General features: G+C 51.0%; 10 protein-coding genes across 10 annotated transcripts; 6 read left to right on the top strand and 4 right to left on the bottom strand.

Annotated features, from left to right (window-relative positions):
• Positions 1–234: 234 nt before the first annotated feature.
• Positions 235–2,626, bottom strand: N0V89_004030 (uncharacterized protein; the record flags this gene model as incomplete). Its single annotated transcript, XM_056212822.1, has 3 exons — positions 235–2,411; positions 2,462–2,558; positions 2,612–2,626. The coding sequence occupies 3 exons, from the start codon at positions 2,624–2,626 to the stop codon at positions 235–237; spliced, it is 2,289 nt and encodes a 762-aa protein (XP_056073130.1).
• An 811-nt stretch (positions 2,627–3,437) lies between these two features.
• On the bottom strand, positions 3,438–4,540 carry IPI1 (rRNA processing protein; the record flags this gene model as incomplete). Its single annotated transcript, XM_056212823.1, has 2 exons — positions 3,438–4,336; positions 4,420–4,540. 2 exons carry the CDS (start codon positions 4,538–4,540, stop codon positions 3,438–3,440), a joined length of 1,020 nt encoding a protein of 339 aa, XP_056073131.1.
• A 331-nt stretch (positions 4,541–4,871) lies between these two features.
• On the top strand, positions 4,872–5,290 carry N0V89_004032 (uncharacterized protein; the record flags this gene model as incomplete). The annotated part of the gene is made up of 2 exons (XM_056212824.1): positions 4,872–4,886; positions 4,937–5,290. 2 exons carry the CDS (start codon positions 4,872–4,874, stop codon positions 5,288–5,290), a joined length of 369 nt encoding a protein of 122 aa, XP_056073132.1.
• A 237-nt stretch (positions 5,291–5,527) lies between these two features.
• On the bottom strand, positions 5,528–6,113 carry N0V89_004033 (uncharacterized protein; the record flags this gene model as incomplete). The annotated part of the gene is made up of 3 exons (XM_056212825.1): positions 5,528–5,853; positions 5,939–5,991; positions 6,037–6,113. The coding sequence occupies 3 exons, from the start codon at positions 6,111–6,113 to the stop codon at positions 5,528–5,530; spliced, it is 456 nt and encodes a 151-aa protein (XP_056073133.1).
• A 531-nt stretch (positions 6,114–6,644) lies between these two features.
• N0V89_004034 (uncharacterized protein) lies at positions 6,645–7,340 on the top strand (the record flags this gene model as incomplete). Its single annotated transcript, XM_056212826.1, has 4 exons — positions 6,645–6,694; positions 6,782–6,888; positions 6,945–7,255; positions 7,305–7,340. 4 exons carry the CDS (start codon positions 6,645–6,647, stop codon positions 7,338–7,340), a joined length of 504 nt encoding a protein of 167 aa, XP_056073134.1.
• A 2,996-nt stretch (positions 7,341–10,336) lies between these two features.
• N0V89_004035 (uncharacterized protein) lies at positions 10,337–11,579 on the top strand (the record flags this gene model as incomplete). Its single annotated transcript, XM_056212827.1, has 4 exons — positions 10,337–10,381; positions 10,431–10,459; positions 10,510–10,880; positions 11,053–11,579. 4 exons carry the CDS (start codon positions 10,337–10,339, stop codon positions 11,577–11,579), a joined length of 972 nt encoding a protein of 323 aa, XP_056073135.1.
• Positions 11,580–13,705: 2,126 nt separating this feature from the next.
• N0V89_004036 (uncharacterized protein) lies at positions 13,706–17,246 on the top strand (the record flags this gene model as incomplete). The annotated part of the gene is made up of 6 exons (XM_056212828.1): positions 13,706–13,880; positions 13,932–14,035; positions 14,298–14,689; positions 15,756–16,242; positions 16,278–16,694; positions 17,154–17,246. The coding sequence occupies 6 exons, from the start codon at positions 13,706–13,708 to the stop codon at positions 17,244–17,246; spliced, it is 1,668 nt and encodes a 555-aa protein (XP_056073136.1).
• Positions 17,247–17,819: 573 nt separating this feature from the next.
• N0V89_004037 (uncharacterized protein) lies at positions 17,820–19,689 on the top strand (the record flags this gene model as incomplete). The annotated part of the gene is made up of 3 exons (XM_056212829.1): positions 17,820–18,540; positions 18,594–18,947; positions 19,001–19,689. 3 exons carry the CDS (start codon positions 17,820–17,822, stop codon positions 19,687–19,689), a joined length of 1,764 nt encoding a protein of 587 aa, XP_056073137.1.
• Positions 19,690–22,700: 3,011 nt separating this feature from the next.
• COX11 (Cytochrome c oxidase assembly protein cox11, mitochondrial) lies at positions 22,701–23,414 on the top strand (the record flags this gene model as incomplete). Its single annotated transcript, XM_056212830.1, has 3 exons — positions 22,701–22,747; positions 22,801–22,870; positions 22,920–23,414. 3 exons carry the CDS (start codon positions 22,701–22,703, stop codon positions 23,412–23,414), a joined length of 612 nt encoding a protein of 203 aa, XP_056073138.1.
• Positions 23,415–23,490: 76 nt separating this feature from the next.
• N0V89_004039 (uncharacterized protein) lies at positions 23,491–24,355 on the bottom strand (the record flags this gene model as incomplete). The annotated part of the gene is made up of 2 exons (XM_056212831.1): positions 23,491–24,109; positions 24,189–24,355. 2 exons carry the CDS (start codon positions 24,353–24,355, stop codon positions 23,491–23,493), a joined length of 786 nt encoding a protein of 261 aa, XP_056073139.1.
• Between the last annotated feature and the right edge of the window lie 2,446 nt (positions 24,356–26,801).

The raw sequence follows: 26,801 nt of genomic DNA on the forward strand, positions 1-26,801 counted from the left end.
GTAATCGTATGTACGTCCGTCTTGCACGTCAAGGATTTCTGTTGGTCCATCTTGACCTGTCCTGAATGTTCCATCTTGAGGTGATGAAGCACCTCGTATGATCCTAGAGCCTGTCAAAGTAGATCATGGGTGGCCTCGGCGACTAATAGTGACTTGCGGTTGCTGAGATTTCACTTTACCGTTCGGGCTGTGAGCCGTCGAACATGCACGACCAGCGACAGCTGAGGTCGCTTGTTAATGGTTGGCGCGTTGAGACTCTTTTTGGAACGTCGACAACAGGTTTGCGCGCTGTGTCTCAATGGTCTCGGGTTCGTCTTCGGTCAGGTCGATAACTGCACCATCATACTGTGGTATCGATTTTTGCTTTTGTTTCCCGGCAATCCGCGAGGCCTTTGCTGCAGCGCCAGGGGCCGCTGAGGCTGTTGGTACCAATTTTTCAGTCTGGGTGGGTGGCTGAAATGGTCCACTAACAAACGACCATGGTTTTCGCGGCTCATCCATTAGAATCTGCTTGTATCCTTGTCTGTTTGGCTGAGTGCATTGTTTCTTAGATGGGGTCGAAGCTTCCCTATTGGTCTGGACTGAGCACTGCCACGGGCCTTGCCTAAAAGGCGCTGGTGTTTGCGTAGTTACCGGAGAGGCTGTATCAGGCCTGAAAATAGACGGTGAAGCAGCCGTGATCTGAGGATTGAACGGCAGCATCGCCTGACTCGATGTCACCGGCACTGAAGTTCTCAAAGTAAGGCCCGAGCCCATCGGCGCGATTGGAGCACGATAAGTGTCGAGCGATGACCTCCGGTTTTGGCGCGCTTCTGCAGGCATGAAAGGGGGTGTTGAACCTGGCGTTGGTAACGGGTTGTTAGGAGGCGCGGCAATTCTAGATTCTTTAGCGGACGCCTGCCTCTTCATGTTGCGTGACGTTGAAGTCTTCGATGGTACAGGCCGTTGACGAGCCTTTTCAGGGGTGGAGGTGGCTACTGTAGCGTCGAGAGACGCAAACGGAGACAGCGCGCGAGCTTCGGTGGTGGGGGATGTAGGCCGTGAAGCCATCTCATGGGCATTCGATGCCAACGCGGAAGAGGCCGCTGAAGCTTGTGGCGCTGTGGTGCTGTTGTTAGAGCCTGTTCGTTGACGTTTGCTAGGGCGAGGCTCTGACAGATCTGGCTCTGGTTCTATAGTAGGCGCAGGGAAAACTCGGTCGCTTTTGGTGGTGACTGTTGTAAAGGTGTCTGAGTGTACCTGAATGTCAGTGTGCTCCGTGGGCTTAGGATTGACAACGATACTGTTGTCACCTCCAGCTCCAGGAAGAACTGTTGGCGGTTTCGTCCTCGCTGTAGGTCTTCCCTTCTTAGGACCTGATGCAACTAGTATCCGAGCAGACCCTGAATGTGGCGCCCGGGAGCCGGACTGTACTCGAGCCAACCTATCCTCTCCCGCGGGTCGAATCTTGTCTAGATCCCCGATGAAAGACCAAATGGCCTTCCACAAATAGTTGTTCATACGTAAATCGTTGAAGTTCGCGCGCAGGTTGTCGCGAAGGGATCGTATATCCTCAAGGAGAAGCCTATGATTGCGCGTCTCGGAGTGTACCGAGATGAGCACTGCGACCGCCACCATCTCTACAGGGGCGAAGGTCTGCACACCCTTAAGCCTCCTGTCCGCATTGGTGAAGGTATCTGAATCCAACTCGATGAGATCTTGCAAGGTTTTCCAAACGCTTGCCAGATGTGACTTGAGGTCATCATCGATGGAGTCCGTCTTCTTTAACAGTTTTGGCAGATGACTGTGGTTTGTTTTGTGAATCGGTATTCCATCCGCTGGGGTCGGATTTTGAACTTCCACTATCTGACTGAAGCATGAAAGCGTCAACTGGAAGTCCTTGGCTCGCATTCGATCCTTTTGAAGAGAGTATATGAGCGGAAAGTCGTTGCAAAAGTGTCGCGCTAGCTCTTGCCATGGACCCGATTGAGCACGCATTTTCTCGGCCGCTGATAATGGCATTCCCATCTGCACGCGGGCAAATAGATCTTCTTCCTGCTCTGGTCGGAGGTCCGTGTATTCGAATGTGACAAAGTCCTTGTTTAGAAATTCTTTCTGCGCAGCCTCTGTTAGGACGTTCTTATTCCTTCCCTGGACGTGTGCATTGCGGAACCACCATTTTTCACCGCGATGGTCTTGACAGGGGATTATTCCCTGCACAAAAGCCTTGACGGATGAGAGCCTTTGCTTTCCATCTACACAGACGAGATTGGATTTCCCGGTGTCTTGATTGGTTTGCCTATTTATGATGATCGGTGGAATATAGAAGTTCTCCATCAGGGAGTCAATTAGCTGCGACATTCGATCGGCCGTCCAGACGACCTCTCGTTGATAATCCGGGTTGACATCGATTTCGTTGTTGTTCATCGCATCTACAGTCGTTTAGCGTGTCCTCGATGAGAGCAAACAGATCGAAGCTCACTGATGAGGTATTTGATATCGCGGAGATATGTACCTGGCATCGCCAAGGGTGGCCGGGGCCTGTATTGACGATCATGCGTCCCTTCTTCGTCCTCATGCTGCCGCGTGTCAGTATCGAGGGCTGCGCAGGGCACAAATAATTTGCGCTTACCTTGATTGTCTCCATCCTGCCCGGTAATCCTTCTGTTGCTATGCAGCAATACAGTGGAGTGAGTAATTAGAATGCGCCGTGGCGCCCTGTTTGTCAGTGCCGTTTGTCACCAGTGGAGTGTGAAGCTGCCCGGGGGCCCAGGTGGTCATTTGATCATGTAATAAAAATTGCTCAACAATCTTTTTGGCTTTAGACACTATTTTATTTCTAGCTTAGCTCCAAACTGCTTTTCTTACTAAGGCTTTCAAAACAAGAGAAAATAGCTAGGAGACAGGCCTTTATATAGTGAAAGGAGAAGTGGGTTTGCACTTAGCGCTTCACTAACAGTAGCTGCAACCTTGATTGGCTGTAGTGGAGGATTGTGGCCAGCTTTGTCACACTGCATGCATGTCCTGTCACATGTGATATCCTTGCAGCTCTAGAGGTACTTGCTGCTTACTCATGCCACTGTTATGTACAAGTCGCAGTCTTCAATCAAACCGAACGTGATCTATTGCGAACACGAACACTGTCCGACTCGCAAACTCAAAATGTCACTAGACTGTACAGTAAGTATGATCGTCATTGATGGCGCAGGTCATTTCTATAGAAAGATAGGGTCCGAATGCTCCACGCAGGATCCTTGATGGGACCTCATACTGTGTAGACTCATGGACTACTTCTGCACCAAACTCTCATACTTGACTGGGGAGCGTTTGCCAGCCTCTCAGAACGAAGTGTAACTCCACAGCACCCTGTCATCTGTGTTACAAGGTATAGCTTCATCGGATCATGCTCAAGGCAGGCCAAAGCCCACAGGCACCTATTATTGTCTGGACTTGAGCTGCTAATCTTCATCGACCCTATGGAAGTCGGCCATACCCTCTTTCATCGCTTTGCATAAGTGAGCCCCCGCACGACCCAGCTCTCCCCCTCCTTTGGTCGATTGCTCGATACCTGCTGCAATTGCGCCCTCGGCCAACTCGTGGAACACCCTTTGACGATCTTCACGGTCCTCATACATTTCTGCCTCCTCGTCCCTCGTTGCGCCGTATAGATTGAGATGTGCAAATGCGCTCGATCGTTCCGAAAGCACGTGGTGCTCAGTCTGCCACAATGGAAAGTTACTGGTGCCAGCTCCGACTGCCACTATTTCTGTCGGTTGTATCAATCCGGCTCTGAGGAAAGTCGTCAACGTATTCATTTGCTTGGCTTGAACTTTGGCGTCGCTGGCTCCTCTGCCATAGGTTCTGATTGCGGACCACTTGTCTCCAACCTGAGTTTGCCAGCCCAGGAGGCTGAGGAAACATTTCAACGTCTTCGCCCATCCTCCTGCGCAACTGACGACTTCATCTCCAGCTACGCTAAGCAGCCACTCTAGCATATCCAGTGCGAAGGTTCGGATATCCGTGGATAGATGTGTAAGACCAGCACGAGTATGCAATAAAAGTGAGTCAGTGTGGCTGGCAATGTCCGTCTTGGGCAGGCTCTGGACGAGCTTGAGCATTTGCTGTCTGACACTGTTCGATCCATCTAGAACTAGTCGCTGAATAGCTGGGATGATGACTGAAGCTGGCTGTGGAAGGGGTGAACCTGGTGGATGGGTTGATATGACTGTCGTCAGATATGCAAGTGAATCACGCCTCTGTGCGTCAGATTTATGGTTGAGAAGAGAAATTTGATGTGCGCATTGTGCTTCCACGGTAGGCGCATTTGTCGAAAGTGATTGCTGTTTCAACGCGATAGCTATTGCAATGTAAGCGTAGTTAGGAAACATCCGAGCCCAAGGTTTTTTCTGCAGTCTCCAATGGGGGATTGACACAACGCACCTTTTGCTTTGAAACTTGTATCGGTAGAATTTGCCGCCTTCGGTTTTGTCTTCCCGACTTTGAGCTTTACTTTCTGGAAATCCTTCTTCTTTTCTTTCTTCTTCTTGGCGCTGGACCCCATTGCGCCTGTCAACCACTATCAAGATGTGTACTCCAAAGCTCTTGTAGGTGGATAATTCGCATGAATGCTACTTCAGCAGTTTTGGGGGGTTACATAAAGCGCTGGTGTGGAAGAGAAGCGCATGCGGCTACTCAAAAATTCACGACTTTCAGAACAATCTATACCTGATGAGGCGATAGCGTTGTGCAGTCTTGGCAACAGCCAGGGTGCTTGCTCAACACCAACAACTTTCTAATTTGCAAAACATCACACCGCTCGTCGATAGTGCTAGGCGCCTGCTCCGGAATCTCTCTGCGTGATCTGACACTTTGTCTATAACACCATTCTCGAGATGGCTGAGCACAGTGTACGCTTGCCCGAGCATACGTATCGCAAGCAGGAGCTGACATGATGCAGTCCGACGAGACTCTCGCCCACCTCACACGCATCAGTCAGAAGCCCGGAGTTCAGAGCACGCTTATTCTCTCACGAGAGAACGGAGCTATCGTGCGCACGTCAGGACTCATCTCGAAGTCGACTTCCGCAAACCCGAACAGCACATTGCCTGCATCGAACGAAACCGCGCCTGACGGCTACGCGAACGGCAAGAAGGATAGTGCCATACAAAGTGCAGAAGATGTCGCAAGCAAGGTCTGGGCCTTCCTCACTGCAGCCTGGAACCTAGTAGAAGGTTTGTACGAAGAGGACGAGGTCAAGCTTCTACGGTTGCGGACTAAAAAGAACGAGCTTGTTATAATACCTGGTGAGTGACACGATCGGTTGCTGTGCGCTCTCCTAAGCCAAAGCAGATGCAAAGTTCATTCTCGTTCTTGTACACGATACTCCACCTGCTTGAGCAGACCCATAGCGCATCCAAGTCCTCGCTAGTTCCTTAGACGATTGCCCGACACTCATCGACCCTCCTGAGCAGCCTCTCTGCTTCTCACCAATGCTTTTCACCGATGAGAACTTCGTTCACGTCGACAGTTCCCTTGAACCAACGCTCTGTCACATCATCAGTATTCGCACAATGCAGAGAAGGCAACTGCGCGAACCTGAGTCGCGAATTGCCACGTCGTTTCCACTCATCTGCCTTTTGCGCATCCGCCCGTCGTCCGCGAATGTCCAATCCTCGAGCCCGTAACAGCGCTTCCACTTCATGCCGTCGTGCGCATCCTGATACTCATACCAAAACTGGACGGCGATCTTATTGTCGGTGAAGGCGAAGAGCTCCTTTCGAAGACGGTAGTTCTTCTCCTTCTCCCATTTCTTCGTCAGAAACTCCTCAATAGCTGCGGTTCCGGTAAAGAAGACATCTCGATTGCGCCAGATGCCTAGACGCGCAGGTACGAAGTCAGTTTATTCAGAAAAGTGGGGATAGTACGAAGTGCTTATGTCTAAGACACATCGACTTCGTACCCGGGCAATACTTGCTAGCGGGGGTGTAGGCACCAGAAACCTTCTTCGGATCCCTACGGCTGTCAGTTCAAGGGAGCCAGGGGCAGGACATGACTTACTGGGTGTTCCACAAATCCTGCGCCTTCTTCACCTTTGCCTGCGCGCTTTCTTTGTTAAATGGCGGGTTAAGAGACATGGCGGGCTAGTGGGGAATGTCAGAGATGCTTCTTGGAGAACACATGGTGTTTTTCATCTAGCACTAGTAGCACGAGTGCTATACCAAAGCAAGTAAACTCAGGATAAGCGATTGATTCCTCACTTCATTCCTCTGCACATTGTTATTTAGAGCTGCAAAACCGTGACTGTTGACTTGCATGACGCCGGAACTGCACGGCTCTGTGGGAATCTACTCGGACCCATCACTGCTGCCGAGATTCGGACAGCTTCTGATGCGTTTGCGTAAGCTACACCCATATTTGGCAGGGGTGAGCTATTTGGAATCGGCGCCAAGAAAGGAAGCTAGCATTCCAGTTTCTTTCCTTATTGGAAGATGCCTCGGTGACGCGATACCCCGCGACGGGCAGTGGAGCTTTCTGATGCAAGCTGCCCCTCCGTGCCTGGCGCTTCACGACACAGCACCCAGATCCATACGCTTCATAAGCAGCTCTTTCTGCTCTTTTCACCTTTTACACATCCAGGAATCTTGTCTCCACACTCAACAACCATAATGGCACCTCTCAAAGTCGGCGACAGCTTCCCTGACGGCGTCAAGTTCGAGTAAGTGGTTTAGGACCCTGTTGGACGGGCTTCGTGTCGCAGGCTCTGGGTGAAGAATGCATGCTTATATGCTCATGATGGATGCAGATGGGCACCGATCACGGACAGCGACGCTACAGCTTGCGGCATTCCCCAAGAGTACGATGCGAGTAAGGAGTGGAAGGACAAGAAGGTCGTTCTCTTCAGTGTTCCCGGTACGCGACTGCACGCCCAGCATAGGAATTCGAACGAGCTGATTGTTTCCTGATAGGAGCCTTCACGCCTGGATGCCAGGCTCGCCACCTACCGCCGTACATCGAGAAGCTCAGCGAGTTCAAGAACAAGGGCGTAGACATCGTGGCCGTCATTGCAAGCAACGACTCTTGGGTCATGAACGCTTGGGGCAAGGTCAACGGCGTAAAGGGCGACGATATCCTGTTCCTCTCGGACACCAAGACCTTCTTCTCCAAGGAACACGGCTGGCCAGCTGGCATGGGTGACCGCAACGGTCGCTGGGCTATGGTCTTCGACCACGGCAAGGTTACATACGCTGAGAACGAGCCGTCTCCTAAGGATGTTTCTGTAAGCGCACTCTACCCTGCAAGCACATGTCCTGGCTAACAGCAGAAAGGTTTCTGGTGCCGAGGCCGTCCTTGCGAAGCTATAGTGCTATCACGTACACAACTCGAGCGGTCTCCGCCAGTGCATAAACGATTAGATATGCTCCGCCGAGTCTAGAGCAGGTACCATAAAGCAAACGAAATGATAGAACGACGCCGCTATTGAAAATTGTTCTTGAAGTGATTGCCATATGTGAGGCCTGTAGTGCTCTTTCTCGCCGTGTCTCGCCGTGTCAATACACAAACGGAATAAACTTCTTCGTTTTCTCACAGTACTCCATCCACTTCTGCCCAAACTCTTTTTGCATCATCCTTTCCTCCTCTTTGACTCTCTTGACCATGAACAACCAGATTGGCATGCTGAACCCAACAATGACTATCATGTAGCCAATCCGATCGTCCTCAACAAGCCTCTTGTCCACCAATGGCGCCCAGCAACTGGGCAGTCCACGTTGTCGAAAGAACAGTGAGTACATGGCCATCAATACAGCAAGAAGCCCTGTATAAGAGGGATGCCGCACATAAGCATACAGTCCGCTGGTAACAAGCTGGTCTGGCTTTGCTAGGCGGTACGTGAAATTGGTACCAAGTTCGGCATACGCGCTGAAACGGATGTAGCTGCCGGCGTACAACAGCGCTAGGGCTGCGAGAGTATGAGGCGACCACGTGAATAGATTGGGGTCCAAATATCGAGGCGTAGCACAGGTGCACTCTAACATAGCGTCAAAATGAGGCAGTGTCTTGGAGAATCTGGCTAGTGAGACCGTAGCATGGTGAACGGCTATCATGAGCGTGAGAATGCGTGCGAAGCCTGTGCCGAGAGGCGAGGCGACCATCCACATTAGCCATGATTCCGACTGGTTCCTGACTGTCTTGCTGCTTGGCTGGCGGAAGGAGAGCTGGATCAGGTAACCCGCGTGAAGTATAGTAAGAGTGTAATAGTTGAGGTAGCCGGCGTGGACGATGAACACGGCGCCGAGGACGGTGGAAATTTGCAATGCCATTGCGGTCTTTTCCGCGCTGGAGCTCATCTAAGTATTGGCACCTGGTCTGGTAGGCCCATATACTTCGTAGACGTATGGCCAAATTTCTAACAACCGGTGGAGGCTATTCCCCGTTTGGGACGCACGAGCAGGGGTGCACGTGTGGAGTGGATCATCCTACCTAGGTACCCTCCCCCCGCCCAATGAGTCTACAAGACAGTCAAGCATGACACAAAAGCGTACTTCTTTCGTATCTTGCTTGCTAATTCATTAACGAGCTCATTCGACTGGTTTTGCAAGAGTAGGGTCAGCTTAGCAATAACTAGCGAATACTTCTCTATCGAACGGTCCAATCAAAGAAGCTGATTCTTACGATCCTGGGTTGTATTCACGCTGAATGAAGGCCACATATGCGCCCGTTAACGCTTACGAGGCTTGCGCTGGCATTTCTATAACACCGGTCCATACCAGAATCTCGTCCGCCTTCGTCCTCCATGGGGCATCTACAGCGCGCTATGACATTCATTTGCAATCATCTGCCTGTCAGATCTATGGAAAGAAACAGCTTGAGACCACAAGTATGAGGATCCCCAGTTGCAAGACAGACATCAGAGACCATCGCAAGATCCCCCTCTACCGTCCTCTCGAGTCCCCATGGCTACAGTTCAAGATTCGTTCTTTGATTAGTCTCGCAGGTCAGCACGTCCTTAATCCCAAAGCTTCCCGACCGTCACCATGCGATTTACCTTCAGGTTAGCCCTTCCTCGCCTCTTGTCCGGCGTGACAGCGTTCGTCATCCCCAAGGACCAGCCCGATGGTGCCTACTTCGTGCATGTGGACCGCTCCGGGAACGAAATTCACTCACGCCTGCCTGGCGCTCCCGAGATTAGCACCCGCAATGCTAGCCCACTGGTCGCTCGTGCAGTTCAGACATACTGTGGCTGTGGTATTGGACTCAACAATAGCGATACTGATGCTGCCAACGCCGAACTGGTGAACAACATCCAACGCGGAACCCACGACGGTATATATTCAATCAAAGGCGTTACCGCTGCTTTTTTCTGCAATCTGTGCGGCGCGACAAACGTCTTCTCTGGCGGTGCTGTCGGCCAGCGCAACACTCAGATTCCTCGGTCGTGTAGGAGGTACATTACTGGGACATATGGAGAGCCTGGTAATTACGCTACAGGGTACATAAGGTCGGGGGAGAATGATGGAAATTTCTGTGACGCTGCCTTGGGTCTAGTAACCATTCTTGCTAAAGCTGGGGCGGTAGCGAGCGAGGTATTTGGGACGCTTGGGGGTCTCAGAGGAGTATGTTAATATGGAAGACCATGAGACACAGGGCTATCAACCGAGATTGGTGAGAAACATGACATATGTGCTACATACTATTCGATATGAAGAGTATAACCTATATCATCGATCTATCAGATTCAGCAAAAGGAAGGCCAATTTCCATGCACAGTGAGCAGAATGTCCGAATTGAGATCCGCAGCGTTAACGAAGAGAGACATGCTGTAGGCTCAGTGTGGTCTTCATCATGGGGAAATAGAAGATCAAGTGCTAAGGTGTGAACGTAAGGACACACCGGCACAAATGCACACGTGGTAGCGCGAGGTTCGAAAGTGACGTCATCGGCTCTGCCATCTTTTGCTTTCGCGCCGTCTCATTGCCTAAATCCATACTTTGGTCGCAGAAACAAACAAGATCAAGATTCCCATTCAATATTCGTTCGGGAGCTATTCCCTGCATCATGTCGCCAATCAAGTTGCAATCCTGGGGTTCCGGAGGCTATCGGGTGAACCAATACCGTGGGCTCTAACGAGGCGCGTACGCAACGTAGGTACCAGTTGATAGGTACCTTTACCCCTCCTCCTGGGCACAGCGCGCGAAGTGCGGAGAGGTTGCCAGTGCGGTGGCGCGTTCAAAACATCGACGCAGTCCGTTGCTATGACTGTCCATCCCTTGCTCACGCCCTCCTAATACTGCCCGATCTCTTCGAGGACAAACTCCTCACACTGTGTTCCTACACAGAACTTGGTATAAATATCCGAGCCATGACTTACAGCAGGAAACAGGTCGTGACAACTATTAGTGTTGTGGTAAGTTGCGAGCTCTGTTCAGCCTGATGACAAGACTAACGGAGTGCAGTATCTCATTCTCGTTACAGCACTTGCAGGGTGCAACTCACTAGAGAATATTCTCTCACTCTACAACTAACTTGTATTAGGTACGCTGCCTCGTTCGCGAACAAGCTCTCCCTGCCCATACCAGATGGACTGGCCCACGCGACTACAGTTCTCCCAATCGTCTCCGGCCTCCTCCTCCAAGTTGGCTACGATCTCACCCGTCGACAAGAGCGTCGCAAGCGGCTTAATCGCGGAGAGATTCAGCGCCCACCCCTCGTCATCATCGCGAACACGCTCATCTTCATCTATTCCACCGTCGTAATCACACTGCTTGGAACTTATGCAGCCCCACCCTCGGGTCTTGATTGTGGACTACGTGAGCGATGGGAGACCCTCTACCGACACAAATATGTAGAGGCCGTACGCACGATACAGGATGCTTTCATGTGTTGCGGCTTCAAGAATTCTCGAGGTACGCAATGTCGGGGTACAAAGTGGGTGTTCATGCTGGGCGATTGTCTAAGACCCCGAGCGTTACACTTCTAAGTCTGAAACTGTCAGACATTAGCAGCTGGCCAGAACACCTACTTCACCCACTTTCCTGCTTGCTGAACATTACACTGACTTTGTACCCCCACCTTTAGATATGGCATGGCCCTTTCCGGACAAGACACATAAAGCCACGGCTTGTGAAGAAGCATTTGGGCACACAAATGGCTGTCTGGGTCCATGGAAAAGCGAGGAGCAACGAATGGCAGGCATTCTTATGGCAGTCGTAGCGTTGGTGTTTATGTGGCAGGTCAGTCACTATTACTACTTTACTGCTTTCGTCCCCGTCACTGACAATAACAAGTTCGCTATCATTGCCATACCTACGCAACGAGAGACTTGGCTACATAGTGTGGTTCCTGATAGAGTCTCTCGCATGATCGCAGATGAGGAACATACTGGTAACGATGGCCCCCACCGAGCAATCGATTACTTGCCCAATTTCAATCAGTACTCAGATCGAGTAGAAGAAGACAACAGCGATGGCGACGTCGAGAACGGAGCGCGCAAGGCCATCGAATCGAGCACTGAGCATGCGGAGAACGTGTTCCCAGGTAGGAGCGATGATGGAGGACAAGAGCGTGGGCCTCTGGAGAACGAATGGCTACGATCTTCAGACTAAGCACCAATCTAGTGCGAGCGACACTTTGAGTTCTGCAATAGCGTCTCTGAAGCGGGAGTCGCATTAACGAAATCCTAATGTTGATGATGGAAATGACAAATTGGATAACGGGATATCATCTGGTGATTGAAGATGGCGGGTTTTAACGGTCTCAGCATTTCAGCAGTCACGAAGAATAGCGTCTTTTTCCAGCAAATTGGGTCTCCATGACAAAATTGAGGGTCTTCCATCCCGCCTTCGTCCTCGTCGATATTCCATAGGTTCCACAATTCAGTAGGCGAAACGATTTAGGGGTCTCATTCATTTCGCCGGCCTGTCCTTGTTCTCCTCTCTTCGTCACTGGAAACCGTGCTCCCGTCCACATATGGCTTCACTCGCAACGATCTTCTGTGCCCGGCTTCGTGTTCTGCTCTATATGATCTTCCGATACTGATATACTATCTATCCTCCTGTTGGACCAATAAGTTCATCATACGGAAGTGTGGGTGGGTTCAGACTGTGGCTATGCGGGATGGCAGCCTGACAGGTACGATCGTACGATTTGAAGAAAATATGAGCGCATGACATAGACTCCGATAGCCCGTTGCATGCGGCTCTGGTTGCCGACAAACGGTTCCTGGACATGGCAAAACATCAAATGCGAATGGTCTCGGCAAGTTCATCAGGATGGGGCAGTTGTCGTATAGTTCGCATCCACACTGGACACCATCTAGAGGAAGGATATGCACAGTACCAGAATGATGTTTGAAGGTACGAAAGAGCTAACGAACGGTATGCAAGATATAGCTAAGGCGTCCAGATGCGAAAATAGAAGCAACCAGAAGAAACACTCTGCGAAGAGAGATGTATATTGCCTTTGTCGCTGGAAAAGGTCCATCTTTGCTTGGATAAACTCGATGGAGTACTCATTGCTTTTGAAGAGAGCCTGCCGCTGTTGCATAGGTAACTTCTTCCGTGGTCGTTCTTGCCCGAAAGGATTGTGATGCGTTGATTGCGTGTAAAAGGCTATTTTTGTACCTCGTGAATGTATCGAATCTCGCTGATGTGCAGAAAACACATAGCCGACTTGGTTGTGAAAATGGCTAGGCTCGGTTACTTGCTGCGAGCCTGCTCCAAACAAGTCATTTCCGATTGGTCGAGTCAGCTGTTCCTGGCGTCACCCCACAAAACACCCACATCATCCTATGTCCACTTACTTCTAAGCCGTACAGCAACGCAGACTGTTTCTACCCATACAATTGATGGCATTTGAAGGAGTTTCCAGCCTTTCCTCGTATAACTCAGTGCTGTTTCGTCCTGCCATGTGTTTACGATAGCACGGACATATGCGCAACCTAAGAAGCCGAGGATCAGAAAGGAGGGGCTTCGATTACCTTGAGTAGCTCATATTTAGCGCCGTCCTTCTAGGCTTGTTTCCTTTCCATCGTGTCGTCTTAGATTTAGGCATCCGAGCCTCGTTGTCAGTCGCAATGCGTTCTTCTGTGAGGGCAGTACAACGTCAAAAGCTTGGCGCCCGAAGCTCTTTCTTAAGCAAAAGACCGGGATCCATCTACCATCAACGTGGACTTGCCACCGGCCTGGATGGGAAAAGGCTGACAGTTATTGACCATCATTACGAGTAAGCTATTTCGACTTCAATTGCCACGGACGAAAGCTGAGGTCGCCAGTGCAATTGTTGTTGGTGCGGGTGGCGCTGGGTTGCGTGCAGCAGTAGGCCTCACTGAGGCCAATTTGAACACAGCATGCATCTCGAAGCTCTTCCCAACGCGTTCGCATACTGTGGCTGCGCAAGGCGGTATTGAAAACCAAGTGCGATTAAACCGATTCATAAGCTAACATCAGCAGGAATCAATGCTGCTCTTGGGAATATGACCGAAGATGACTGGAGATGGCACATGTATGACACAGTCAAAGGTTCGGACTGGCTTGGGGACCAAGATGCGATCCATTACATGACAAAAGAAGCGATACCGGCGGTCGTCGAGCTTGAAAACTATGGGATGCCTTTCTCGCGAACATCTGAGGGCACCATCTACCAGCGAGCACTTGGCGGGCAATCGTTGAATTACGGCACAGGTGGCCAGGCATATCGAACCGCATGCGCTGCTGACCGAACAGGCCACGCGATGCTTCACACTCTCTATGGCCAGAGTTTGAAGCATGGTGTGCAATTCTTCATCGAGTACTTCGCCTTGGATCTGATGATGGAAGATGGTAAATGTGTCGGGATTACGGCCCTGAACATGGAAGACGGGACATGTCATCGTATGTTTGCGAGGAACACTGTTCTGGCAACTGGCGGTAAGTACATATTAGAGATGAGACTCCGATCACATCGGCTGATAACCGCAGGCTATGGCAGAGTATACTTCTCCGCAACGAGTGCCCACACGAGCACTGGTGACGGTAATGCCATGGTTGCTAGGGCCGGCCTGCCCCTTCAGGACATGGAATTTGTACAATTTCGCAAGTCTCCCCAGCACAAAGTAGATACGTTCTTTCCGCCAAGCGAAAGAAAGCCCATCTTTATTCACTTATGACACAAAAGAAAAATGCTACCTCCGCTTAGCCAAAATACAAAGCAATGTACCATCCCCACTTCTATGAACTATCACTGACTTTGTACCTTCGGGTTTGGCAGACCCTTCTGGGATTTATGGCGCCGGTGTTAGTGCCCATCTTCGCTTCAATTTGCTTCTATCGACTAACGAAATGCAGGTCCTCATCACAGAAGGAGCGCGTGGCGAGGGAGGCTACCTTCTCAATCGGGAAGGTGAACGTTTCATGGAGCGGTACGCACCAACAGCGAAAGACCTTGCAAGCCGAGACGTTGTTTCACGCAGCATGAACTTGGAGATAATGCAAGGACGAGGCTGTGGACCCGAAAAAGACCATATCTACCTGCAGCTCTCTCACATACCGAAAGATATCATCATGGAGCGACTACCAGGTATCGCTGAAACTGCGGCGATCTTTGCCGGCATAAATATTACGAAAGAGCCTATCCCTGTTCTACCGACAGTGCATTACTGCATGGGTGGAGTGCCGACCAATTTCAAGGGACAAGTTCTGAACGTACGAAACGGGAAGGAGACAGTGGTGGATGGACTGTATGCGGCGGGCGAAGTCGCCTGTGTCAGCGTACATGGTGCCAACAGGCTTGGTGCGAACTCACTTCTTGATATCGTTGTGTTTGTAAGCGCACATGATCCTTAGCATCTTGCGGAGACGCCACCACTCACACTGGACAGGGTCGAGCGACTGCATTACATATAGCAGAGAACTTTGCGCCATCAGCATCTCATCACACCGCCCCAGCGGACGTCGGATTGGATTCACTTCGAGGGGTTACCTCAATACTAGACTCGATTGGCTCATATTCGACGGCTTCCCTAAGAGATGAGATGCAGCGCACGATGCAATCCACTACTGCGGTGTTTCGTACACACGACTCGCTCGCCACCGGCTATGCACAACTGCAAGACATAGAGAAACGGTTTGATAGCGATCTGAAAGTCACCGACAAGAGCCTTATATGGAATACCGATTTAGCAGAAACACTCGAGTTGCGGAATCTACTAACGAACGCAATACAAACCAGTAAGGCAGCGCTTACAAGGACGGAGAGTCGCGGTGCGCACGCACGAGACGACTTCAAGGAAAGGGATGATAAAAAATGGATGAAACACAGCCTAACGTGGCAGACAGGACTAGGGAAGGAGGTGGATTGGTCGATGCGTGCGGTGCAGATGAGTACTCTGAACGAGGCGGAGTGTAAGAGCGTGCCACCAGTGAAGAGATCGTACTAGATGTCACCCAGTTACGCTTGCCATGGGAGCCTCCCCTATTTAAAGTTCGCTCTTCGCCGGCTAGTCTTGAAGTGATTCTTTCACCATCCCTAACATTCGAAGGTTTATAAACCCGTTCAAGGCCATGTATCAACTTGCACACGACCACTCACGCATTTTTCGCTTCTCAATATCTGCGATTCAGAGCTGCTGGCGGCCATCAGTTGGCAAGTGTCAGACTACCCAGGCAGCCTCCAACAAGGTAGTGTTCGCTTAGCGGGATTTCAGTCTTAAGGTCCTCGTGCAGGTTAGCGTACTAACGAAGGTAGACCCGGTTCTCTGAGCATGATATCCGTCACTGCCATCACCGGTCACTATGTTTCGTAAGGCTCGAAGTATTGCTGCCGCGACGGCGGATTTATTTCCGTGTCGGGAAAAAATACCGGAAGAAGAAACAGATCGAAAGGGAATGGCATGCGTTGAACGCTACGCATAGGGCCGTATTCATGTTTCAATATGCTAAAGAGATGGAGTGTGGTGTAACAGAAAAGGCTGTAACTGAAAGCGTGTCGGTTGACGATGATAATGGTGATGACGGGGAGTGGATGGTTGTGGATCACATTGACCCCTCGAGCATGCTTCTTGGAAGCCTCGACGCCGAGACCTTCAAAGCGGACACCAGCTTCGACATTACTTTGGAGAATGCACATGCCGCAGCAAAGCTCGAACGAAGGCTCAAGCCACGTGTGACGCATGAAGTTTACGGGTTTGCGGTCATCGAGCAAGGACCAGTATGGGGACAGTTCGAGCTACCATTACATGTTGATCCAAATCGCGAGCTTCGATTCAGCGCCCCTCGAGGCGACATCAAGAAGGTTCTCGGAGAGTGGGGCTCGCTGGCTACATATAGCAATTCTCCGCTTGTTCTGCTATCGGGGCTCGCAAACCCAACGCTTCCAACGCTGGCTTGTACGACAACAACCAAGAGTCTATGGGCAATGTGGGTTCCGTTCAGGCTCTGGCAACATCTGTGGTTTCTTGGGTGCAAGGAACGGCGGCAGTCGGTAGCGCTACAATTATCAGACCGCCTTCATTGTACTTCATGAAGCGTGCAAGCTCGATGGCCATAACCGCGTTCGCGAACAATGCCGCGACTGCTACGGACATTATATTGCAGGCTGCTGGTGTTCGTGATGAGGATGCCAACTCGGATTCAGATGATGACTCCTTTGTTGATGAGAATGGCAGGCCTTTTTCAGGCTCATCCACAACTGCACCCACAGGCTCGATTGGCAAGAACGCACTTTACCCAGCACGGCTTAATCCGGTAATGAGCAAGCAAATTAAATTTACGTTCCGTTGCTCAGAGCTCCAAAATCTCACATCATGACCTCTTCTTAGTCGTAAGTGTATTCCGGCGACGCCAAATCCTTGTTACGGAATACTTTCTAGCGAGTGAGCTAACTGATGCACAGCTTTTTCCAACATTGAGCTTGATCAGGAGCCTTTAAGGAAGCCTTTTGGGTTTTTGAGTCCGGTTTGAACGGTAGAACAGAGCGAATGAAAAGGGCTGCGCGATTTGATGCCGCCTCTAGGGTGGTCGCCTGAGAGTTGATGTATAGATTGTAGAGGGACATCTTCATAACCACCTTTGAGGTAATGGTGCATTAGTTACCGTCAGGGTCGCACGGCTAACTGTTCACCCACGAGCCTTCTGCAAATTCGAAAGAAAATGCACAGCCTCCTTCCACTTCCACACAACACTGCCCAACAAATTTTAACCGAGGTCGACAAGCAGCTTTCCTGCAGGCGAACGAAAGATATTGTGTACCTCAACCTTGCCGATAGCCTTTATAGGCGGACCCAGAGGGGCTTCTAGATCATCGCTCAGCGGCCGAGCTTCGACTATATGGGCTGTTTCGGGCAAGCCATGGTACACCATTGCAGTCGACTGATCACGAAAATCGATCAAGGATGCAAGCTAGGAGCACCGAGAAGTTGTAAAGAACATCCAAAGATGAGGAGAGATCTGAACTCACAAGCGATCCGTTGGCATGGACAGAGAATTCTGGCTCATTCAGCTCGCCACGCTCAAGCCAAGTGTACAGGCTGAGCGCCTCGCTCTCTCGTTTCTGTACAGGTATGACTGTTTCGTTTCTGGCGGCAGCCGTTTCGGGTCAAGTGGCACATGCTCAGGCGAGCTGCGCGTCGATCCCGACGAGGGCAATGCAGAGAATCGTCCAACCATTGTGTCTAGCACTGCATCCAGGCGTGTCGTCCTCGTTAGCCTCAATAATGTGGCCACGCGTATGCCAGTGCTCCTATGCATTGTCTAGAATCTTGTCGGCGCGTCCGAAGCTTCCCAGACAACACGAGGACACTTGAAGTCCCTTAGATACCACAACCTGGTCCACTTCCAAGCACCAAATTTCGCGTTCAAGAACTTGTACACATGTCTTCTTTCATACCTGAGCCCGTCTCCAAGCGCATCATAATCTGTTGTGATGGCACCTGGCAGTCAGCCGTGTCAGGCGTTAAGGGCTCGCCCTCTAACATCACCAGACTAGCACAATGTCTTAAGCGCGTGGACGTCGACGACCACGGCAAGACATGGCAGCAGATTGTGTGGTATGATTCAGGCGTCGGAACTACATCGTCCAAAATCGGCAAAATGGTCGAAGGTGCCGTTGGTGGCGGTCTCGAAGGCAATGTCATCGAGGCATACAATTTCGTTGCATTGAACTGGTGCCGTGGAGACCGGATTTTTTGCTTTGGCTTTTCCAGAGGCGCCTATACAGCCAGAACTATCGCCGGTCTGATCTCCGATATTGGCATTTGCGAGCCGAGAAACATGAACGATTTCCCCGATATTTGGAGGCAGTATAAGACCATGGACAGCGAACGTTTCTACGGCAGCGATGCCCACTTTGCCTGGACGGATGGCAAAGCCGCAGAAAAGCAACCGCAGGACCTCGGCTACAAGAATCGAAATTTCATTTGGGAGAAGCATCCGCATGGAGACTGGGCGCAAACATCAGAGTCTCGGGAAATCGAGCTGGTGGGTGTATTTGATACAGTTGGTGCCATTGGCATGCCAAGCATGCATGGCTTTGAGGCGAGGCTGCCATGGAAAGAGGACGACCCTAAATTCCACAATGTTAAGCTGAACCGAAGTAAGTTGAGGTGGCGATCCATTGAGACCTTGGATTTACTGACGAAATCGTAGATATCAAGCGCGCCTTCCAAGCACTTGCTCTCGATGAGCACCGTGAGGCTTTTGCTCCAACTCTATACCATCTGCCGGAAGGCATTTCAGCTAGTGATGCTCAGTTAGAAGAGCAGAGGCAAAAAGTCCAAGCGGCGGAAGCCGACTTTTATGCCCATCGTTATGATCAGGAAACACCTCAGGAAAAGCGACAGGCGATCCACGACAAATACAATGAGGCACGCAGGGAATTGGTCCGTATACAAGAATCGCGGAAGCCTCAATCTGAACTCCTTCAAGTTTGGTTCCCGGGAGTGCATATTAACAATGGTGGTGGCTCCAGCGACACGCTGAAAAACGAAGGCGACATGGAGGGTAAGCATGTCAGCCCGCCCACTTTATTCGCTCTGATAGCTAATCTCTCCCAGAAATGGCGAATATCACCTTCGCCTGGATGCTTGACCAAATTCGACCTTACTTGGCCATCAACGAGACGGTCATCCATCAGGAATACCGCAATCGTCAGATCTATATCGATGAATTGAACGAGATCGTGCGAAAGTATCAAGAAGACAAAAGGAAACAAGAAGAAGCTCACGTAGAGGAGACATATGCCCAGTCTTTCCGTCGGTTGGCATCAAACGCTGCGTCTTACGTTACACATCCGCTCAGTAAGAAAGGTCCCGATCTACGCCGACGCGATTATGGTTGGGGCACCGGCACCATAATCGATAGCTACACGGCAATGTACTATGCCAACGGTTCGCAAGCACGAACGCCAGGAGCGTACCACAAAGACAAGAAGCATGCTGCGCCCGGACTGACTAATGAACAAGTCCATCCAAGCGTCGGATTTAGAATGTTTGCAACTAAGGAGGAGAAAGATCCTAAGCTCCGATATACACCTATCGGCATGGACACAGACAAATTTATCCGGCTACCAAACGCTTCAGGAGGATGGGGATACTCGATTAATGGCATTGTCTTGCCAGAGTACGTGCTCAAGAGACGATCGGATTTCGGTGGCAGCCCTGGATATGAAACGCTGGCGATCCAGGGCGACAAAGCGAGTAGTTATGTGCAAGCGGTTTACGGTCATCCTATCTATGAGCATTAGAAATGAAACGAAACATGACTGGATGTGCAATATAATCTCCAGGTCTGGTATGTGGGTGCAGAGCAAAGTTTCTCAATTCATCCAAGATCGAGCCAAGAGCAGACGCGCGGGGACAGAAGGCATGCGCCTTCCTAGAAAAGAGAAGAAATTTGTCCTCGCCTGGGTAAGGCATGCACGGGATGATCACCCGTCCTCACTTGACTCTCACAGACTTTGTACGCGCGCCTTAGCTCACAGTTTCCGCTATCAATATTATCGTTTGCAAAAAGAATGTGCCAACCCCCACGGCGCTAGAACAAGGACTTAAGGATATTTAGCTAATATATTTACTATAGGGAGTAAAGTATTAGTCTATCTACTTTAGTACACTTATTTTAGCTCTAGTACACTTATTTTAATAGCTTAGTAGCCCATTTTAGGCTCTACTAGGTCTAAAAAGATAGGTTTAATTAGATCTAGCTAATAATTTCCTCCCTATAGTAAATATGTTCGTTAAGAATTCTTAAATTTCTAATTCTAGCACTGTGGGAGGTGGCACATTCTTTACGCAAAGCACCGATAACCATCGGCGACCACCAGACCGCGGTACCTTCAATCGACGCAAAGAATGCAATGAACATGTCAGCAGGTATACGTATTCAGCTGTATTCAGATCATGGGCTGACTATAGACTGTCGTATAATCGTAAGGGCTGATAAAAGGCGATAATCTGAGGTAAAGTATCTCGTCAAAAACTTTAGTGTCCTATCCTACTCGGGGAGAGGGACTACAGTATTCAATCTTCCTATCATTCGCTGTGCACTTGTGAGTCCTCGCCATATAGACGATGCGCCCATAACGATGTGTAGTCATACACCCCATCACAACAAGCGCTACATCAGTCACATATACCTATGAACACCGTTCGACCTACCTCCACGGAAGAAGACTCTCCCTAACAGCACTGAGGTATTCCAAATTGCGAGCGAGAAACGACTACACGAAATATTCTAAACTGTTTCGAACATAAAGCTGATTCAACCCAGAAGCTGGCGACGCTCGGCTCACTTGCAATATACTGGGATAGCGACGCGAAGTTGATCGGTCCTCGGTCCTCGGTCCTTGGTCACTACGTAATTCTCAGATTTGCAAGGCGCCGCTTGTTAACTGTGCGCTCCACATTCTAGCTTCGCTTTATGCAGTACCGGTTCTCTGGTTCTAGTTTGCTCCTTCTGTTTCTCTATTCCACCGTTCCACTCCCTCAGCTAAAGAGCGCGGACCAATCGAGCGCCTCCACACGTCACAACCGCGCTTCGTACGCAAGCCTTGCCGGCTTCTTCCTTGGTGAGTGTGAATCATGGCTAGCAGAAGAGCAGCTTCACCTAGGGCTGTGTCCATTCAGAGTCGTGGGCGCAGAAGATGCATGGCCAGCCTAGGTCCAAAGGAGAAGGAAGAAAGCGTTTGAGTACATAAGCGACGGCCTTAACGGAGACTGGGTAATGGTAGAGGTGCGTTGTCCACTAGAACAGACCATACAAGAATGCTAATGGAGCTTTAGAGTCTCGTTGACCCAAACGGCGACGCAACTACAACATAGCGCTCGTTGCGGATGATCTCCTCGTAGCGTGACTAGCCTATTCTGCTCTTTCCACAGTCAACGTCGAGGCCTTTAATCCTTTCGACTTACTAGCATCGATTGAGTCAGTTGGCGAAGGACGCCGCCGTCCGATGACCTGTTTCCAATCGACTCTCAGTGACTGCATCACAATTCTGATTCCTGTCCTGCGCAATTTCTTTTGTGCAGGACGTAGATCCAAGGAGCTGGATTAAAGTTATAGAGATCAGCTTTCCAAGGGGCTTTCCAAGCATGACCTTGGGATTCCGCCACCAGCTAGTAGACGTCATATCAGCTCATTCAACAAACCTTGAGATACTACACGTACCATAAGTACTCCCGTGGCTATTCCAGGCTCCATAGCAACAGTGCTTGGCTCGTGTTCATCATAAAAGTTCAAAACGTATCCATTGCCTCCCTGTCTGCCGGCTTCTTCGCATCGCCGTATATCTCCTCCACCAGCCGCACAAACTCTCCAAGACCCTCATCTGCTTCGTTTCCCTCTCGCAAGCTCTTCAAAATCCTCAGCGCATCGTTATTTCCTTTTTTTGGAGTCCACGGTATTTGATCACCTCCACCCCTACCACCTCTCCCTCGGCCTCTGCCACCCCGTCCTCTAAATGCCCCTCGTCCCCTCGTCCCCCTCATTCGCGGCGCATCTTTAGGATCTGGCTCGATCGTCGCAGCATATACTCGTTGCAGGGTCGAAAGTAAAGTCGGATATGATTTGAGGAGCGCTTGGAATTGTATGTCTGTGGCAAGGCGGGAGAAATCTCTCTTTGCACGCAGGTACGTCGGGATTGATTCGGGAGCTGCGATTGGATTTGGGATGTCAGGAGCCGGTGGTGGCACGGGAGGTGCTGAAGCGCCTTCGGGGTGTGTGCGCTTGTGTTCCTTGAAGCATGGTATTGAGCAGCTAGGACATGTTAGTGAACATACCAGTTAACATGAGAGGACAAAGAAGCGGCTTACTAGGGGAGTGCGCATGTGGGACATTTGTATTTTTTGGGTGCGCTGTTGCAGACGCCGCATTCGATCTCCGTCATCTTTCTGGGCTGCGTGGATTATGAGGGAAAAGAGGAGTCCCGTGGAGATGACGTTGATGAAAGACCAAAAGTTCTGGTCGCAACGCTAAACCCCGAGAACCTCCGTTCGCTGGCCAATCAACGCCTGAGAAGCCCGACAGACTGAGCTTTGCGATCCGGTCAACGCACCACCGCCATTGCTCCTCACTGCCGACCTCACAATGTCTGTCCCATCTTCCATACGCCAGGCCCCGCGACTGATAGAGTACTGGACCTGCTCGTCCTGCTCCCGATTGCTCCCTCGCGCTTCCCGACCAACGAATGCCAATGTCCTACGACCGCGAAGATGTCTGAACACCACGAGAAAGACAAGACAGGGTGTTGCGCCCTCCATGGATGAGGTTCGCCAACAATATAAGGAGAAGAACAGGACAACGATGTACCGCACGCTCATACCACGCATCAATGGCGGCTCCGCTCACACTGAGGCAGGAACTACGTCTTCAGTATAATTCTCGGCACGGTTGCCCTATCCTACGGCTCCGTCCCCATGTACAAAATGGTATCAGGCCTTACTCTTACGTCAGATATGTCTTTCTAATTTGCTTCAGATCTGCCAAACCACTGGCTGGGGCGGCCAACCCATAAAGTCTGCAGCCCACGGCGACGACTCCCGCGACCCCTCCGAACGCCTCCGCCCAGTGGAAGACCACCCACGTATCCGTATAACCTTCAATGGCTCCACATCAGACGTTCTCCCGTGGAAGTTCGTACCACAGCAGCGTGAAGTTCGTGTTCTACCCGGCGAGACGGCCCTAGCCTTCTACACTGCGACCAATACGTCGAAAGAGGATATCATTGGCGTGGCTACTTACAGTGTGACTCCCGGCCAAGTGGCACCGTACTTTTCAAAGATTCAGTGCTTTTGCTTTGAGGAGCAGAGGCTGAATGCGGGGGAGACGGTGGACATGCCCGTATTCTTCTACATCGATCCCGAGTTTGCGAGTGACATCAACATGAAAGGCATCGAGACGGTGACATTGAGTTACACGTTCTTCAAGGCAAAGTACGATTCAGAAGGGCATTTGCGTCCGGTGGCGCAATAGATGTTGGAAAGCTAAGATGTACATTATTGTATCGGAAATACAAGGTATCTTTGGCCTAAGCACGTTCGTATCTGAGCTACTCCATTACCACAGGCTCAAACTTGTCCTTCCGCGCTTGACTCGCACCACTCGCTTTCCATGCGCTCAGTATCAAATCTACGATATTCTTAAGCCCCTCATCCCTCTTGATGACCGCAAAGATGGTCGGTCCACCCTCCCGCATCCTCCTGCTATCTCTCTCCATGATGCCCAAATCTGCACCCACAGCCTCGGCCAAATCGCACTTGTTTACGATCAGAAGATCGCTCTGCGTGATGCCCGGACCGCCCTTGCGCGGAATCTTGTCGCCGCCCGATACATCGATAACGTAGATGATGAAGTCTGCGAGCTCGCGCGAGTAGTTCGCAGCAAGGTTGTCCCCGCCAGACTCAATCAACAGGAGGTCGGTGTCGAACTTGTGGTGGAGCTGCGTCAGGGTGAGGAGGTTGGTAGAGATGTCTTCGCGAACAGCAGCGTGGGGGCATCCACCTGTCTCAACAGCAACGATGCGTTCAGCAGGGAGAGCATTGTTCTTGGTGAGAAACTCGCAGTCTTCGCGGGTGAAGATGTCGTTTGTTACGGCGGCGATGGAGAAGCGTGTGCGGAGAGCTTTGCAGAGGGCGAGCATGAGGGCTGTTTTGCCGGAGCCTACGGGACTTTTCTGGACTTAGTCTCTAGTATTCGGAAGCTTATCATGGCTGTAGAAAGAAATGTAAGGGTATGAGGAAAGCGTACCCTCCAATACCAATGGTGAAGGACCTGTCCTCCCAGTTGCGGCCTTCTATGATTGGCATTTCGCGCCCGATGAAACTTCCTGGTCCGTCCAGTATCTCGTGTGTGTGGCCGTGGTCTCCGCCGGCATGCGAATGTGACGCGGCGTCATGTGAGTGCGTGTGGGACATGATGAAATGCGTTGCAATGCGCGAAGGGAGCTCAGATGTATGGAGTGAGACTGAAGCCGGTGCGCCGAAAGCTCTTCACGTTCTTAAGGTGGTTTGGGCTTGCCAGATGCGCAGTGCAGAAGTTCGCAGTGCTCGACCCTCCGGGCGGGATGGTGGGGCAGCTTCTGGGGCCGCGGTTCGACGTTGGGGTCTTTGTCATGCTCCCATCGTGCACAGGCACGCACGCGACACTCGGGGAATTGTTCTTCTATCCGGGTGGGAACATCGGATCATCGAATTGATGGGAGCATGGCTTGCCTCGGGCCTACGCCGCAACATACTGAAAGGCGTTCAAAGGGTGGCGCAAAGCACGCGACGACCATGGGCCACTGCCTATGTACGTTCGAGCATGCTAGAACAACCTTGGTCTCTCCGTCTGCCTTCCGCACACTTTGGACTTCGAAACAGGGATGCTCCTACTATCCGCATCCTCGTCTATAGAACCTGTTTTCGTGATCTTGACAGCTCTAGCAAGCCCCGTCCTAGAAAGGCCCCAACGCGATCGCGATCGCGAAGATCGCGCCCATTTCGTTCACCACGCCTAGTCCACAACACGTTATTGTACGCGAATATGGCCTTATACGGCTCGGTAGCTATCCGCCCATGGACCAGGCTACACAGTACCGTGACGAAATGGCATTGCCAACTCACCCCGGCGCGCATCAGCCGCATGATCGCCCGGACCAAGTTTTTTTGGCGGCTTCACCCCCATTCAATTGTCGGTGACCGGCCCCCAAGGCCTGAGGGATTTACCCGGCACTTGTTTGCAAGTACCGACGCGACAAATGTGAAGTCGCTGTACTCTCACCCAAATCTTAAGTTGCGGTGGCCATCATACTTATGCCTCAAAACCAATCCTGACTGCATTCCAACCCATTACTCGACGAACTAGTCTCTTCGATTGAAGTCTTCTCGTCGATTGAATCCGAGGACGGAAACTCTGGACATCAAACGATTTGTGTCATAATTCGAAATTGTCACCCGCGACGATGTCTAGGAAAACTGTCACCTCTAATTCCACAAGCTCCACATCCACACGTTCCGAATCTTGGCTGGAGGATACGTGGACCTCGTTCCTACTCTGGGACATCGATCGCGAGTTTCAGAACGCCCATGAAGCCTACGAGCGATGGATGACGAAGAATCAACCAAGGCGGTCAACCTGGGGGTGCATCGCTGGGAGCAATAAAGAAGATTCTCTGGGTCGTTCATTACGCCTAGGAAGTCAAGTACAACAGGCCATCCAAGATGGCCAGCGGAAGTTCGGTCAGAAGTTCGACAAAGGAGACGGTGGGTTTCAATTCCTCAGATCGTCAACACATGCTCACTTCCGAAGCGGCCTGCCACACTATCCTCTCAGCACAGCTTCTTCGCCTCCAGCAAGAAGTCTGCATGCCTCTACTAGACACCGTCCACTCCCGCTACCTGAACCCGATACCGCATTTTGAAGTCCTTCGAGCGGCAAGAGGAGTCCGTCGCACCTGCCTCGACGCGCTCAAAGACCAAATATCACGCCTCTCACCCCGGAACATAGAGCCATACCTTCCGCCTCCCCGCTTCTCAGTCCAATTCTGCCCTCTCGCATTGCAGCTGCAGAAAGACCAACGGACCAGTCATGTCAGCAAGCTTCACACGCGCAAAGTGAACCAGCATGATCGCTACGACGACCGAGAGAAGTGTCCGTACTGCAAGGCGATCGTGTCCGTTGCAGCGCACTCCGGCCTGCCGAAGTACCATCGCATACTTTTTGAGTCGCACACACTTTCTCAGAGCCAGAAAAACGAGGAGAAAGCATCGTTCGCTTGTACTGGCTGCTATAAGAATGTTGATGATTCATATGCGTTCTTGGAGCACGTCTTTCAAAAGGAAACCGGGAGCGAGAAAAGCTGTTTGAAAAGATATAGCACACATTTCAGTGTGGATGCGAGGTTAATGGAGAGCGACCCCAGGCTGATAGAGCGGTGTTTGAAGAATTGTCTTGAAAGAGAGATAACAAGGTCGAAAGGGATAAGAAAGAGTAAGGAGATGCTGAGGATTTGAATATCTCCACCATCTTTACGATCTAGAGCAAGTAACCGGCAATGTGTTAATTCAGACCGTTTGATTCGAGTCTTGCAGACTTTGCGCTGACCGAGAGCGTTACCCTTCATCAACAGCTACTATAATGGATCGTTATACAAACGGCTGTCTCGTATTGCAGGACTATAGTAGGATATGCACCCAGATCAACTCTAGCCACTTCATGTCCAAGACTCCCTCTCCCTAGCCTATTTCTACGTTTCGATCTCGTTCGGCGCCCGACCACCGACCAACCATCTTAGCATATGTCAAACTCGCCAAAAAACCTTCGCGGCCACAGCCGGCTATGATGTGGCAAGCTCCATAGCTTCAAGTGGCGTACAGCTTG

This window comes from Didymosphaeria variabile, assembly GCF_027946475.1.
Source record: "Didymosphaeria variabile strain IMI 356815 chromosome Unknown scaffold_3, whole genome shotgun sequence".
Taxonomy (NCBI): domain Eukaryota; kingdom Fungi; phylum Ascomycota; class Dothideomycetes; order Pleosporales; family Didymosphaeriaceae; genus Didymosphaeria; species Didymosphaeria variabile.